General features: G+C 39.3%; 1 protein-coding gene across 4 annotated transcripts in view; it reads left to right on the top strand.

The window, feature by feature from the left end:
- Positions 1 to 16,692, top strand: part of LOC122872160 (fibroblast growth factor 14-like) — a 66,953-nt gene extending 50,261 nt beyond the window's left edge. For all 4 annotated transcript variants that reach the window (XM_044188014.1, XM_044188011.1, XM_044188015.1 and 1 more), the window contains exons 4-5: positions 9,505 to 9,703; positions 10,046 to 16,692. In XM_044188014.1, the coding sequence (XP_044043949.1) occupies positions 9,505 to 9,703; positions 10,046 to 10,194 (348 nt within the window). In that variant the 3' untranslated portion in view covers positions 10,195 to 16,692. The remainder of the gene's footprint in view (positions 1 to 9,504; positions 9,704 to 10,045) is intronic.
- The last annotated feature ends 384 nt before the right edge of the window (positions 16,693 to 17,076 follow it).

Genomic DNA, 17,076 nt, shown 5'->3' with positions numbered 1-17,076 from the left:
TTACAAACACGTATGAGCACAAACAAATAACTCGACATTCCTGGTATGTACACACATCGAACATTTTAAGCACACTGTGACTGCACTGTAATCATTATAATCAGAACATGATGTACTGAATAATGAATACCAGTGTGCATGAAAAGGTTTATTAACAAGGTGAATCATACCAAAATATGAGATGTTAAATAGTTTAGTATATATTAGGACTGCACATTTTTATTATCAGTTGATAATTCAATTCATTGGTTAATCGTACTTTAGTCTATAAAATGTCAGAAAAGACAAAAAAAACACACATCGCAGTTTTCCACAGCTCAAGGTGGCAACTTTTAAATTGATTGAAAACCTAAAGATTTACAAAATATGTATAATATAAAAAGCTGCAAATCCCTACACATGAGAAACTGGAACCAGCAACTGCAAATAAATGATTGATCAGTTGTAAAAATAGCTGACGATTCATTTTCGATTCATTGTCTATCCAATAATCACATAATCAACTAATTATTTCAGATCTAGAATATGTACATTTTTCTGAAGATTTTGGTAGAATAAAACACATTAATGGTAGTATTTATCATGCCTTTTATCATGTCTTTTCATACTTTTGTCAATATAGCAAAATACCGCTATCAAAATAATTATGTGATTATTATTGTGATTTTATCTATATTGCCTAACCCTGCCTCAAAAATTTTAATTTAAGACATTTCCTTGTATAGTGCATTCTCTGTGAGCAGAGCTAGTTGAGCCTTAGCTTGTTCCTAAATGTATGCTGCTCTGATCTCAATTAGATTCTTTATCCTCTTATTGCAAATTGTTAATAATATGCTGCAAACTTAGTTATACATGGTAGGACTATCTTATTAATCCCAGATCCCAAGCATCTGGCAGTATGTGGTTGTGCATGTACGCGTGGTATGTGCGTGTGTGGGTTTTGGGCGTGCGTGCAACTAACAGATGGCACAGTGTGCAATGAGCTGTTATGTGATAATTATGGAGCATGTTGGGGAAAGTGGAAAGAAAGTGCTGATGAGTTTGGGACTGTGTGTGTCTACGTGTGAATGAGAATAGGAGTGACGAGAGTCTGCTCCTGTGCAAAAGTGTGTGTAATACACCCGTTAGAATGTGTGTATGTGTGTGGGTGTATCCGGGTGGTTGGGTAGGTGTCAGGATGTCAGCTGAGAGGTGAAAGAGGAAATTGACTTTTTCCATACAATCTTTGCACATTTCCTGTAAAATACCATTATTACTGCTACTCATACTATTATTATTATTGTTATTATCTTCTGCTACTTCTGTATGAATAGGGTGAGAAAGACAATTATTACGTTAGGGATAAAAGAGCATAAATAACATTGTTTTAACATTGAAAAGGCTTCCCTGTTGAGAAGTGATTTTAAAGGTAATAGCTTGTGTAACATGAGATGTAACATGAACATTTGAAGCATTTTCTTAAGAACGTTTTGTGGATATAATGAGTTAAACTGTTTATGTACCAGTGTGGTCATGAGACGTATCTAGATCATGACTGAGGCTCGTGTACAGCAGTGCCCCCCTAAAATCTGCTTGTTTTTGAAATCTGAATTGTGCTGACTGTCCACCAGCCAAGATTAGAAATGGAAATATATTCCTTCATGCCAGCTCCTGTGACTCAGACTGTTAGAGCCCCAGTCTGTCTGCCTGAGAGGTCCTGGGAGCCCGAACACCATGAATTCAAGCCCCCCCTCCATCCATATTTTTCATCCTCTTGTTGCTCCTCTTGTTTCTTTGCTAATACTCCTCTCTATTCCCCCCTGCTCTTTTAGTCCAGGTATCCTCAGGTCATAGAAACATCTTAAAGTAAGGCATGGCAAATAGCCTGCGGTCAAATCTGGTCCTCCACAAAAACTCTTTGTCCCCCAGAGGGAAATCAGAAGTTAAGGCATGTTTCAGAAATCTAGCAGTATAAATCCAAAGCCCATTTCAATCCCAATAAAAAAAAAAAAAAAAGCATGGATTTCTCCTCTAATAATTAACACCCCTGTATGGAGAGCAAAGCGAGACTATGCCTTGGTCTGGGTTATACTGTGGACAGCTCCTGGTGCTGAAAAGAGGTCTAGTAGATTTGCCCAATGAAAAACGTAAAAAATAAAAACAGTATATTTTACTTAACAATATGGTAGCATATTAAAATCAAAAAGAAATGTCATTCATCTCTGCTTTTAAACCATTACAGATGAATGACTCACACATACATATCACAGTGAGATTTTAATGTTAAAAGGCAAATAAAGGTAAAATAAACACGTACTTCAATCAATTAATCAACTAATCGTTTTAGTGCTATTTCTTTTATTACAACATTTAAAAAAGCTAGATGGAGAGATCTTGCTCATCCTTTTCTACATTGTGGATTCATCCTTCCATTTCCTTTTCACCTTCTAAACTCATCTTTCTTCCCTCTCTGCTTCCCTCTCTTCCTGAGCTACATGTTTTCTTACAACAGGATGTTTTCAACAAACATAGGGGTGTGTGTCCTGCATGTGTGTGTGCATGTGTGTGTGTGCCTGGCACACGTCTGTGTACGTAGGCGTGTACTTCCATTCACACCGTGGGTACAGCACTCAGATTGAGTCCTGTGATGTCTTCATCAAGAAAGATGAGAAGTGAAGAAGAGTGGCAGAGAGAATAAATGTTAGCCATGTGAGTCATGAAGCACACACACAGACACACACATTTTTTGGTGATTAGAGAATGAATTACAGTAGTTGCTGGTGAGCTGTGGAGTATCTTCAAAGATGCCACTCTGTGCATCATGGCACTGAAGCACCACATGACCGATATTACACTCAAATAGCAGGTTTGAACATTTGGACAAAACTGTCCACTGATGATGTCTGACAGCCATTACTGATGATGATGAAGATGATGAAGATGAATGTATGCAGAAATCTAAACAGATTCAAAACCCACAAACTCAAAGACATATTCACCTTTTAATAAAGACGTGAAAACTGGCTTATTGTTTGAAGTTTAATTTAGAGATGTGATTGCATTTCTACTGAAGTGATGAAATCGGCAAACTGAACTTGCTGACATTTCTCTGATGCCATTTTAGCGCTGACTTGTTGTGTCATACTGTAATGGTATCAGTTGGTTTGTCGACCATCCGTCATTAGCAATGCATGAGCCACTGCACTGAGGCCACTGAGTTGGCAGTAGAGGTCTTGACAGATCCAACCTTTTGGACCCAAACTAACCCGTGGAAAACTTACCTGAACCCAACGTACATAAATTAATTTTCAAAAAAGAGAGTCCTCATCCGAAGGGGGACCCAAGCACACCTGAATAGCCTCCGAGAATAATTAGACCTCATTCAAATTAGGTCGACTTGAACAGACCCTTATAGAGAGAGAACGACAACGCTGGCACCAGCGTGATGTGCTGTCAGTTAACAAGCAGTTGCAGTTGAAAAGTGCAGCAATATAATAATAATATCCTTAGAACAAATGTTAAGTCAGAAATTAAATCCAAAAATAATTTGTTTATATGCTTTAAAAACTAATTTAAAGATATAATTGAAAGTTCTATTTTTCCCTCAAATTCCAAAAAGCAATTGTCTTTTAATAGCATAGGCTATTGAATCATTAAATATTTTCTCCAGCGGTGATTATGACGAACCACGTGATCAGAGCTGATATTTAGTACACTCAGATCCATTCGGATCTATACAGGTATTTGACATTTTGACACACTGGCCCAAAAAACACGCAATATTTTGGTGCTGACAAGCCTTCAAACTCATGCATCAATTACTCAAACTGGCCTTATAGATCATATTTCATTGTCTCACCAGAACCCCTACTTGGTCACTTACTTGGTGTCAACTACATGCACGGAATCTAAATAATAAAAGGCTACATTTACCAGGTGTCTAAATAAAGTTTTGATATTTTACATAAGTTCTCTCCTAATAAAATCCACTAGTTCTGTTTCCCAACCAGTCCTTAAGGAGCACCTGTTCTGTGTTTCAGAGAGTTTCATGCTCCAGCTCTAACACACCTGATCCAATTAAGAGCAACACATTTTCAAAACAGCGTAATTAGATCAGTTGTGCAGGTCTGGAGTGGTTGAGGAACACTGTGATGTTCCTGACACGCCGAGAGAGAGGCTGTGATCGCAGTCAGATTTGTGCTTTGATTCAGTCTGTCTGGGCTGGAGGACACCCTTTCAAGTCCCCTCTTCAACCACCCTCTTCACTCGTTTGTTTCATATGCCAACACTTTTCTTTGCACTCCTCCTCTTCCTCTTTTTTTCTTTAGAATGATTTGTTTACCCACAATTCTCCTGGGTAATTAGTTCTGTGATAATAACTGCTGTTGGAAACAAACACACCCACTCACTGAGCAGTGCACACAAACTCTCTGATGGTTCCACATATTTATGAAAAATGAAACTGCAAAGTTGTTTATTTTTTGATAATTAATTGTTTTTTACGTAGGTTTAACCAATAATAAAATAATGATACGATCATACTATGTTTATCATTTCACAAAATTTAGTTGGAATTAAGGATTCCATCTAAATTGTAATTAAAAACATGAGTTGAATGTGATTTTTGCATATATTTGCCATATTGTGATATATATGATATTCTTAATATTGTGATATTGATTTCAACCATATCACCCAGCCTTATAAGATACATCAAGTACTAAAGAAATTGCAGATCTGCTCACAAGGCATGATAACTCACAGCTAATGATTTCTTGGATGTTTGGGATCTTGTGAGGCTGACCTGTGAAAGAACAGACTTGGTTAAGTCATATCTTTAGTACCTCAACAGGAGGTACTTACAAGAGGTGGAATTACACTTGTGCATGACAGTGTAAGGTAGTTCCGCCACAATGACTGATTCACAGTTCAGCATCAGATTTCACTTCTTGATACCATCACTGGAACATTAGACGGATGTGTCGTATATTATCAGGCCATATCACGCTTTAATTATATACCCAAAGTAATTGTGTTTTACATTCTTTCATTTACTTAACATAGAGCAGTGATAGGAGGGTTTGCCTTGTCTCTCTACTGAATAGGAGACTAGTGCCGTGCAATCATTATGAAGTAATGGTGTTTACATTTTTTTATTCACTTTGATAGAGAATGCCAGTTGCAACAAGTGATGTGTGTTGCTGAATAGGCAAATACTGAGGCTTTCTTCAACCTACTTGTGTTGACTACATTATCAACAATCTTAAGGGGTATTGGAAACTTGTAAGAGAAAACACAAGCAGCCCAAGCTGAGCCTGTGGTCTCCACATGGTATTTTTGTAGTCGCCATAGGCTCTTCGTGTAGTAACATTTTTGAGGAGGTACGGGTTAGCTATGGTGTAGCTATGTGTGTGGGCTTTGTTGTTACTCCATAACCCATTGATGCATTAATGCAAGTATACATCTAGCTTCAGGCAGTCAATCAGTCTTCAGCCCATGAGCCTGGAGAATCAGATCTTGACAGGAGAACTTGTCATTTAGCAGCTGCCCTGGTCACTGAGGCCTGAACTCTCTGCCTTCCTTCAGAGTGTATTGTGATCCAGCTCTGTTCAACAAGACATGTTCCTGATTGTCTGTGGATTAAAGGCTTTGGTAAATTACAACAGACACTGGAACAGTAATTGTTCACAATAGTTTATTACTGTACGATGAATGTGCTTCTACTGGGAAGCTCCTAGTGGCTAGCAGTCAAGTGTTATTAGTGCAGCTTTGTGCCGTGCCAAGAGTTGAGATTGCTTTTCTCACTCTGTTTCTGAGTTTCTTATTTTTAGGTCTTTAATGGACAAGGGACAAAGTGCTGCCTGTATCAATTTAGCATGTTTTGGAGCCGGATCTTTAACATGTTAATGGGCTCCTCTCTATCTGATTACGGCTGTGTGAAAAACAGCTGCTATTCAGGCTATGATGCATGAATGTATGTGTGCGTAATTCAAAAGATAACAACGTGCATGCATGTGTGTAGTGTGTTCACTTCCACAAAATCTCTGCAGAGCACAGAGAAGTGACAGAGCGAGGAAAAAAAGAAGAGCGATGAGAGAAATGCTAAGATAAGAGAAGGGAGAGAGAGAATCCCCTGCTGTTTTTCCAATCAGGAGGCGTCGTCCTCCTCACTGGGTGATTTATTCTCTCTCCTCTCCTTCATGTCCCAATTTCCTACCCCCTTAACCCCACCCTCCATTTTCTTTCATTCATTCTTTCTCCCCGTCTTCTTTCTGTGGGCAGCTTGTGAACACAGCTATTTAGAAATGACGACAGAAATACATTCAGGCAGGCAGTGTTGTTAAAGTGACTCACCTGTAAGACTGAGCTTTTCATGTGAAGTGAATTCACTTTTTCTCTCCGAATTCAGCCAGGAATAAATGTTTCTTCTTCAGACGAGGCTGAGAGACGCTGCAACATCAAACATCTTTTATTTTAAAAGCAGCATTAAATGATGTATGACCTCTCTGACCAACATTAATAAGTGTCTGGCACCGCTCTCTGCACACCAGCAAAGATCATCCTCCCTAACAAATGAATAATGAATCTTGGGTGCAGGTTAAGACTTAATATATATTATTAAATTAATTTTATCTAGGAATTAAAAATATTAAGCTTTACAGAGAACACTCTTAATGCAAATCAAAACCATAGTCACCAAAGGAGAGCATTTGATTTTTAGTGGTGTATTTGTGCGTGTCACTGACATTGCCAATAAATAGAGCATTCATTCATTATAACCTGTCTTATTCATTTAGTCACATTTCATATCCCAGCAAGCCCTCCTGCACCTCCCTCCATTCATCCCCTAGAGCCACAAGTGTGTGTTTGTGTGTGTGTGTGCCAGTGTCTGATCCCTCGCAGCTGCGTATTGGTGGCACCCAGCCCTCCTATGTTAGCATGAGTGGATGTGGTATGAGCATGAGATATAGCACATTATATGTTAAATTACCAATGCAAGTGTGTGTGTGTGTGTGTGTGTGTGTGTATTTCTCTCTCTCGCTCTCACACACACACACACACCCACCCACTGACCCCTCCCTCTCAGCGCTGGTTGGTTGCCACGGCTACAGTGTCGCCTCTCTTCCTCATGTTGCTATGAGACTCGGACCGACAGACCTGAGCTGAATGACAATGTGTCTGTGGCTCTGGCAAGAGGCCCACAACAACCAATAAGAGACGGTCTAGACAAACACTTCCCAATCTGGGGTCTGGAGACCTCGGGGTGATTGTTTGGGTTGCAAGAGCCTTCTCAGCCTCATGAGTGGTAGTTTATTAACACTATTTTTCATTTCCTCAGCAATTATCTTAATGAGAAAATGTGTCAGTTATTGAATGCTAAATGATTATGAGAGTTCCTTCATGAAATTGGGGTTTAATAAAAATGTTGCCCCAAGAAAGGAAGATTCTTGTTACAAGGGTGAGATATTACAGTAGTAATTCAAATAGGGTTAGGTAAAACTAAGGTGCCTCTCATAGTGACACACCCACAGAGAATTATCAACAACTCTACAGTTCCTCTCAGCTCTACGAAGCTTTTTAGCCTCTTTTAGCTCATTGTTTTGGTTTTCGGGCCTGCAAAAAACAAATCTGATAACCCACCTGCCTGCCAAGTACCAAATTGCAGTCAGATAAAGTTAGAGACTAGCTGGTAAAGAAAGTGGAACATCGAGCAGCTGGAGAGGAATTGATGAAAACCAAACCAGAGCTAAAAGGAGAGTGAATATTGCACTTCAAGTTGTCATGGTGACAGAAACATCCAAATCATCCAAATGAATGCCACTGTTGCTCCATGTCTGCTGGATGTGTAAATTGGTTTGCCATAACAACTTAATAAGGTGATAATATGTCAGATGTGGTGTTTTCAACATGCCCAAGTGAACAAATAATGAATTGATGCAGCTTTAAATTATTGTGTATTTTAATTATATCTGGTGTTGTTGAGAACCCATAAAACCCCCTCAAAGACAGTTTGAAAACCAGCGATCAATGACACATTAAAGACATACTTTAAGCTAGGTATTGCAGAGATCTTGATATGTCTCTACTGTATGTGCATAAATGTTGCTGTTGTACATACAGTATTTCTCTGTCTCAGTATGTTTTACTATTATTTTTTTGCTTTTGCTTTCTTATATTGCCAACTAATCTTAGTGTTGTAATTATCACTTGTGTTTTGGTATATTGTCTAAATGTAATTTTTAATAAACCTTGTGAGATAATGGGATTATTTTTCAATCTTATCCAGATATTAAGAGGACATAACAATAAATTGCACTACTGTAAAAGGGAAACTGTTGAGATCTGGTTTGCTGACTGCTTTTCCCACATTGGCTTAGTGAAGACACTTGAATGTGCCATAAATGTCAAAACTGTGGGAAATAGTGCCTAAACAATTGCTCAATTAATTGAGTAGTTGATAGACAGAAAATGAATCAATGACAATTTTGATAATCAATGTACTTATCAAGCAAAAATGCTTAAAATTCCCTTTGTTTGGACAAAAAAAAAGCAATTGTAAGATGTCACCTTGGGCTCTGGGAGATTTTTCACTATTTTCTGACATTTTATTGACTAAATTATTAGTTATTTATTTAAAAGGATCCACAGATTAGTTGATAATCATTAGCTACAGCCCTAATTGTGAAGCTCGCTATCCCAGACTGATCTCATGCTGTGTTGACATCATATACATGTAAGAAAACCGTAGAAACTTCCTTCTAAAAATCATATATCATTGTGCTAAGCTTCAGCTTTTAGATGTAAACATTGCTTGAGAATTTCCAGTTTGCTGCTAAGTAATGAGAATTTTTTGGAGCCTGACTTCTCAGACTGCCTCAATTCTGACCTCCCAAAAGGAGAATGTTTTATGTCAGGCTGACTTTTACACATGCTGTGACTCAGTAGTGCAAGCGGACACCAGGGAGAGACAATTTTTCTCCCAGTAAGAATAACACCTTGATTCTGTGCTGAAATATGCTCCGCTGGAGGCGCCTGCAACTGTGGAAAAGAGTTTTGACACGTAACAGCAGGGCTGATGTGGGTGGGAGGGCTGAGATCTTTTGTGTTTTGTAACCAGAATCAATCTTTATATCAGGTGTCTGACCAGAGGAGTCATTCTGGTTTCGCAAGAGGATTTTGCTCAACAGGTTTGATGGGTGAACCTGACCAATCGTGGATTTTTGAGGCCGATACAATATCAATACTTATAACATAAACAAGCAAATTATGATGAAGATATGTCACTGTGGAGCTGATAATATAACTACTTTATCAGTTCCTGTTTATTTTCTCTTACAGTAATGGTCTAAATTAAACAAAATATTGTTCATTATTAACTTTTTAAGTGGAAAAAAACAATGCCATGTGTAAAATGTTTGAAGTGGTTTGAATATATACAGTACATCTGAATGACAAACAACCACAACAGATTTGCAGCTGCAGTTGAATAATATGGCGGATATCTCTTTCTGTCTGTCTCCTCAGGAGCTGTTTACAGCGGAGTGTAAGTTTAAGGAGTCGGTGTTCGAGAACTACTATGTGATCTACAGCTCTATGCTCTACAGACAGAAGGAGTCGGGCCGGGCCTGGTTTCTGGGTCTCAATAAGGAAGGACAGGCCATGAAGGGCAACAGAGTCAAAAAGACCAAACCAGCTGCACACTTCCTGCCCAAACCCATAGAAGGTAACAGATTTATACACACATGAACCAGGGTTAAGTCCTTTAGCTTTTCTATTTTGGTTTGCAGATGTTTAGTTTTATTCTTTCTTTTAGTTTTATTGGATTATAGAGTAAAGACACACCTTTTCCTCCCTATTTTTCTCCTTACTCCTTCCTCCCTTTCTCCTTCTGTATACTTTTTTAACTCTCTTCTGCTCTTCCCCCCTCTTTCTTTCATCAATTCCATATCCCTTTCTTCTTCTCTTCTCTTACCCATGTTACTGTATCTCCATCATCTCTCCTCCTCCTTCCATTCTTTCCTCACCCTGTCCTCCTCCCCCGTCTTTTCTTCCTCCACTTCTTTAGTTGCGATGTACCGAGAGCCATCGTTGCACGATGTAGGGGAGGCGGTGCCTAAACTCGCCGGGGGCCCGCCTTCCAAAAGCACAACCAGCGAACCAGTGGTCATGAATGGCGGCAAACCAGTCAACAAACCCGACAAGGAGGAGACATAACCCCGCCCCCCTTTTTTCCCCTCCCCCTGGCCAACCAGAGGCTAGGAAAAGTCAGAGACTCTCCCCACTGCTGCGCTCTCAAAAAACGAAACTGCAGCAAAAGGTAAAAAAAAAAAAAACAACAGTTCAAGTTCTGACTGGTCAGCAGTGGGGACGCACATCCCGCCTCACCTCTCTCCCTATTGGACGGATCCGGTGTTGTGGGGCAGAGCCAGAGGGGCAGAGCGCTGTGGCTGGTGGCGGGGGAAGAGGAGGATGAAGACTGTAAAGTCAGACCAATGCCAGCCAGATATTTTGGAACTGGGACAGTGGCATGCCCTCATATGGAAGACAAAATTACTTCTTAAAAATATAAACAAAACAAACTAAAAATGGGGAAAAAAGTGTCGTCTTCACCGGTATTTTTCTGTGACAGTCTGTAAGAATGAGGCCCCTTTTTCCCCTCCTGATAGTACCATTTTCTGTTGCCAGGTATGCTTGCTTGCTGGTGGCTACAGACACACACACACACACACACACACACACACACACACACACACACACACACACACACACACACACACACACACACACACAACAACTCCCACCCTTGGATTCGATCTTTGAGTAAATAAAGAACAGATTAAAAACATCAGCAAACATCGGGCAAAGAGAACACTTTAAACACCACACACTGATGATTCAGAGGATACTTATTCATCGATCAATTAAGATTTGGCACAGGACATTCTGTACTAAGCTTACAATGAAATGTACTTGTGCATTACATACAGGGCAAACGCATCTTATGGCCTGTCCTTAATTTTGATCACATACTACTATATAGCTGTTATGAAGAGAGAGTTCTTATTTGACACCACTTAGCTTAAAGCATGTTTGTCTTAACAGTTTCCTTTATTATCTGTTTGTTAGGTGGTTTATTATTCTGCACACAAAGCACTAGTGATTATCAAGCTACATTGTTGTACAGACACAAAACCGATTTTAGTTTCTACCTCTCTGTCTAACAAGTTTTTTTTCTGTCCCTTTACTAATGCTATGATTTTCACATCGCTGACACAAGTGTAGCTCAGGAGAGGAGATCAACTGATGTGTCAAATGAAGAGTTTTGGCATGAAGTTGCTCAGATTAGTGTGTAGCTGAGTGCTGAAACCAGAATGATTTCCACAAATTCCATGTTTGTAGCAAGTGGAGGCATGCTGTTGTCCAAGCAGCATGGTAGCAGTCAGTGTTTACATGGAGTAGCAGATATTGTAGATTGAAGTTTAACAGGGGAAGGGTCAAACCTAAAGATGGTAGAAGGTAGTACTTCTTATTTCTGTTGCCTTCCCAAGTACTTGAAATTAAAGGTAGGAATGAGGGTAATAGTGAACAGGGTAAATTATATTAAAGCCACTATGTGTAGAATTTGAACATTTCCACCTTTACTGCCCTGTGGTACTTTCAAAAAAGGCACTGTGGTAGACAGCAATGCACGCCACTCCCATAGATCCGACCCGGACCCAAGGACTAGAGGTCTTCATGGGTCAGCTTAGTTGCAAGGGAGCCTGATCCTGTCTAATTGGCTCAGAAAAGGTCCTGTTGTATTGGTGCAGTTCTCAGGCAGTGGTGGAAGAAGTACTCGGATCTTTTATAAAGAAAAGTGCTAATACCACAATATGAAAGTACTCCATTACAAGTCCCTCATTCAAAAGTACAGCAAAATGTATCAAAAGTAAAGTTACTCGTTCTGCAGGAAAATGGCAGCTGTGACTGACATATGTTACATTATTAGATTGTTAATACTGATGCATCAATGTGCAGGAACCATTTTACTGTTGTAGTTGGTTGAGGTGAAGCTTATTTACTACTTTATATACAGTTCAATACTTTAGTCCCATGGTTCCCAACTTAGGGGTCGGGCCCCCCCAAAGGGCCACCAGATAAATCTGAGGGGTTGTGAGATGATTAATGTGGTGGGAGAGAAGAAAACACAAAGTTCTGCTACACAAATATATAGTCCTTTTTTGGACTGTTCTCTAATCTTTGCCGTTCTTGTGAAATATTTGATAATTTGACCTCTGGGCCACAAACAGTATTTAAATGAAACATCTGAGAAGTTTCAAGGTGGAATCACTCTTTGGTGCAAGTGCTGACAACTCAGACATAAACATGACAATGTATGACAAATTATGTAAAACTAATAAATATAGCTTTCAAATAAATGTAGTGGAGTATTTAATATTAATATGTAGTGGAGTAGAAGTATAAAGTAGCATAAAATGGAAATACTCAAGTAAAGCACAAGTACCTCAAAATTGTACTTAAGTACAGTCATTGAGTAAATATACAGTATGTCTACGATCCGAGTGGTCTTAGACACACTGTACTACTACTATATGTCCGAGTTGTATATCCAAGTATTCAAATATACAATGTCAAAAATCCGAGCGGATTGGCTATCAACTCTGATCACATGCATATTCATCGCAGGAGAAAATTTAGGTTTTTGCCAAGACAGAGTGTGAACTTTAAATTCCAGAAAAAAACTCCATTTACACATAGTGGCTTTAAATTAGCATGCAGAGTGGCCTATACAATCAGGTTAAGTTACTAAATTAACCGCATTGTATTAAAAATGTAGTATTAAAAATGTGGTTTCTATAGGAAATAATGAAAACCACCAAAAACAAATAGCACACATTGGTAACCGTGTCAAATCAAACTACTGAAATATGGGTTTGTGGGAAACGTGAAGAACTACAAGGCAGAAAATCGAATGCCTTGAAATGAAATTAAACCAAATAGATTCCCATGCTTTGCCCTCTCACTGTGACAGTCAACATGGCACCAATCTGTTCTGGGCTTCTGGTCCAGGCTTTCTGTTTACTCGTCTTTCTTAGACAGCGAGACTAGACGCCAATTAACTCCTCAAAAAGTTCCGCCAGTAGTCGGTCATATTACTGAGGAGATATTAATACTGTGATCCCACACTTCATATAAGTGTCAGTGACAAAGAGGCAGACACATGTCAATGAATATATTCAATATGAAACAAAAACTGTACAGCTCTCTTCCTTTGAATCCCAATTTTGGGCAAAATAACCACTTTTAATCATTGAATTCATTTTAATCAGATCATTGAAACACTGTCATATTTGCTGAAGATGAATAACCTCCACTGACATTACCAAAACTACAAAGAAACAACAAGAAAGAGCAAACCACCACCCTAAAAAAACAAGACTGTATGATTAATCCTCACAGTTGTTCCGACATGAAACGAGCACCAGCCCAAATCAGCTGCATCCCTCAGCAACAGGTGTCTGAGTAGTAGGTGAAACGCTGCACACAAGTGAAGCCACTTGAACACGTTTCATGTTGTCCCGCTGCTTTGTACAGAGGATACACGCCGCAACTGAAGAGACTGTGAAAATGCTAGACAGCTCACAGTGTTTCTAATTGGCATTTCTCAGATTTGTTCCTCACATACACCATGTTTTTCTCTCTTTCTCTGATCTCATTAGCTGTTACTTGCCTCCCTGTTCAAATTTGACCAGCTCACATTACATGAATGTATCTAGTCTGATGTGTCCATCCTTAACTAGTGTTTTTTTGAAAGAAAAACATTTGAGACTACCGATTACAAAAAAGATTCAAGAGAGATCAGAGCATTTTAAGTTTATGTATCACCAAACTGTAATCTTGATGCTGAAAACCTGCAAGTACACGTGAAATGTATTGCTGCTGTTGGTTCATCAGAAAGTGTTATCATTGCTGGGTAGTACTGTAGATTTCTTGCTATGTGAGTGCCTCTCATCCCCAGCTCAAGCTCAAGATGTGAGATCCAGGGTGGCTGTAGATTTACACTAAAGGGGGTTTACCCAAGATTTCCAAATTCTCAAAGTCGCTTGACTTCAGCTCTGTCCTGTCTTAGGTTTACTTGAAGAGCAAAGTGGGATGATGGTGATGAGGAAGAAGTCTTTTGACCGGTGTTGTGTTTGTCTCACGTCGGAGACATGTGGATGTAACATTTATTGACTACTTGTTGTGTCACACTAGGGGTTACTAGCAAAACGGTTTAAAAAAACAAAAACCCTGACAATCAGGTCTGTAAACTTCTTCTTTAGTTTTTAAATGTACCTGTTGTCTCAACTGCCTGTGTCTAAGCAAAAACCTTTCAATGAAGCCACTTTAATGACAGTATAGAGGACGATGTTTTTGTACTTACCTGAGCAACCATTAGGAGATACAATTGGTTAAAAGACTCGAGGACAGCAACTGCTATTCACTGAATGATTATCAAGCAGCTAATTTGTCCTACACTGTTAGCAGAGGAAAAAGATGGACTTGGCAAAGGAACCAAATCTCTCTCCATTCAGAGAGGCTCAGCTTGTTAGGTTAGTAGTCGGGTTCACATCCTGTGAAAGCAGCTATTGAAGATCTGTGGCACATGCTCAAGAATTAATGATGGTTGAGGCCAGAGAAAAATGGCCTGGTTTCCTGGCTACTGACCAAAGGCACTGCTACAATAGTGTTTCCAGGCTGGTAATGACAGTTCCTGGTTCAAACAACGAAGGCGCAATTACTGTCAGCGTCTCCTGAGAGATTTCTCTCCACTGGTGGTTAGCCAGGTACCAAGGCTACAATTATGAGATATCTAACAGCGGGCTCTGCGCAGGAAGAGAGCAGCTGATTTAATTAGAAGTGAGCAATCACAACAACCTGGGTCACTTTAATTTCTACATATGAGTGCCACTCATGTTCTCATGGCAGGTACACATGTAGCCATCTTACTTTGTCCTGCATGAACTGTAGCTCTGAAATCAGAAATCAGAAGGCACAAAAAGGACACAAGACATAATAGAAGAAAAAAGGCTTTTGTGACCTGAGCGCTGCAGTACAGGTGCACTTTAGAGACACAGGAACATGTAATGGTTAGCACTGTACCCATGATGTATTGTCTCCCTCAGGTTTTCTTTGCCGTTTCTTTTTTCTGTTCCACTTTATTCCTGCCTTATTACATCTGAATCTGAAGCGAGACAGTAAATGCGCTTTCCTCCCAGCTGTTTCTTTCTCTGAACACTCACACAAAGCAGACACACTGTTCATCCTATTTTACTATTCAATTATCCTTTGATCCCCAATCTTCTGTTCACTGTAACTATGCTAGCTTTTGCTCTCTGCTCGTTTTGTAATCAAGCAGCCGGAGAGCTTATTCCCACCTCCTCTTTTCTCTTCCACCTTCTCCTCCTCCTCCTCCTCCCCTCTCTGTTACCCACTTGTTGCATGGTTTTCAAAAGAGGAAAGATGACTGGGACTGATGCATGTGGTAATGTAGGAAATGTGTTATCAAAACAAAACAAACATTTACAAGTAGCACCAGTAAAACTTTGTCTGGCTCATTTCTGTCATCGGTTTGCACTGGTAGAGATTTTGATATTTGTTTTATTTATACATTCAAATCAACATTTGGTTCCCAGTGGCATCAGAAACAACTTACAGAGCCATATTGTTTTTGAAGCATAATCCATCATTGCAATAATGGAGCAAAGAATGAATCAAAATTACTTCATATCTCTAACATTGTTACACTAATGCATGTCTTACGTGGAACACTTCCAGCAGAGCATCAATATTTAATTCTGGTGGCTGAGAGCAGGAAAAATTATAAAACGAAAAAACAGGAACAAGTAATTGCTTGATATCCTTTGCTGCTTCTTTTAACAATGATGGATTAAGCTCAGGAAGTTATTTTAGATGCTGGTAGATGTAGAAATAGATGTGGGAACTAGTCCTGATCAAGGATCATCATACTCCATACAGTATAACGCACATGTCAGCTGGCAGGCAATCTTCTTCGTGACTTAAAAATGGTGTTAAGCACGTGTAAAGTAACAAAGAACGCACGATTCAGACCGACCAAGGTCTCTTCCATTAAAACCAAAAGAAAGATGGCGCAGGTTTTCTTCCTTGCTCACTGGAGTGCTGCTGGAGAGTGCTTAGTGCTGCCACCGGTGGTCAGAAGCTGTATAACAGCAATACTGGAGCTACAATCAAGCACCATTTTTGATTTTACATGGTTTGTATTTTCAACATTAGTATTATTTCAACAAATTTTAGGAGCAGCTTTGTGACTACAATGTCCGGGTTTTATCCTTGATATGTAGTATGACGGACCTGGAAGAATGTTAATGATAACTCTTTCAAAGTGAGATATTGCACAAAAATGTTGATGAAGATAAAATTAGCGTCTAAGCTATGTAAAGATGTCAAAGGACACATTAAATAAAGATTTACCACAATCTGTTGTATCATGCTAGTGCAAACCATGCTAGCTATGAGCCAAAAGCTAAATGTCACTGGTGCTAACCTTAAAGGAGATTACTCTGTCAGTAAATGTACAGTTACCTTTACATACATATTATGCAAAGTTTGTCTGCACTGTACAGTTTGTGTCCAATCCATTGTATACACACAAAAAACAATGATATTGAATAAAGGATTTATAGAAAGGAAGTGTGACTGGACTGACTGACTGACTGAGTGATTTACTGCACAACATTTCAGTCTCAGCCTTTTATTTCATAATCATTAATAGATATCATCTGTTCAACATTAGCACTTATTATCACTTATATGTTTACAATGCCCACCTATCAGTATCAAACACACACTTGATGGTCCCTTAAATAAATTCCATTCATCCTTTGTGTTGACTGAAGGGCAGGCTGTATTATCAGCCGTTTCAGCAGCAGAAAATGAGCAGTAAGTGGCTGACTTTGCTTAGCAAAAGGACAGTAGACTATTCAGCTGCTTGTACAGTAACTTGAGCTCAGACATTTAACAAAATAAATCCCTACAAAGTAAGGGCCTTAGCCTTAGCATACAGTAAGTGAGTAG

The sequence above is a fragment of the Siniperca chuatsi genome, linkage group LG24 (genome assembly GCF_020085105.1).
Source record: "Siniperca chuatsi isolate FFG_IHB_CAS linkage group LG24, ASM2008510v1, whole genome shotgun sequence".
Lineage (NCBI taxonomy): Eukaryota > Metazoa > Chordata > Actinopteri > Centrarchiformes > Sinipercidae > Siniperca > Siniperca chuatsi.
This window is presented reverse-complemented; position numbering and strand designations above follow the sequence as displayed.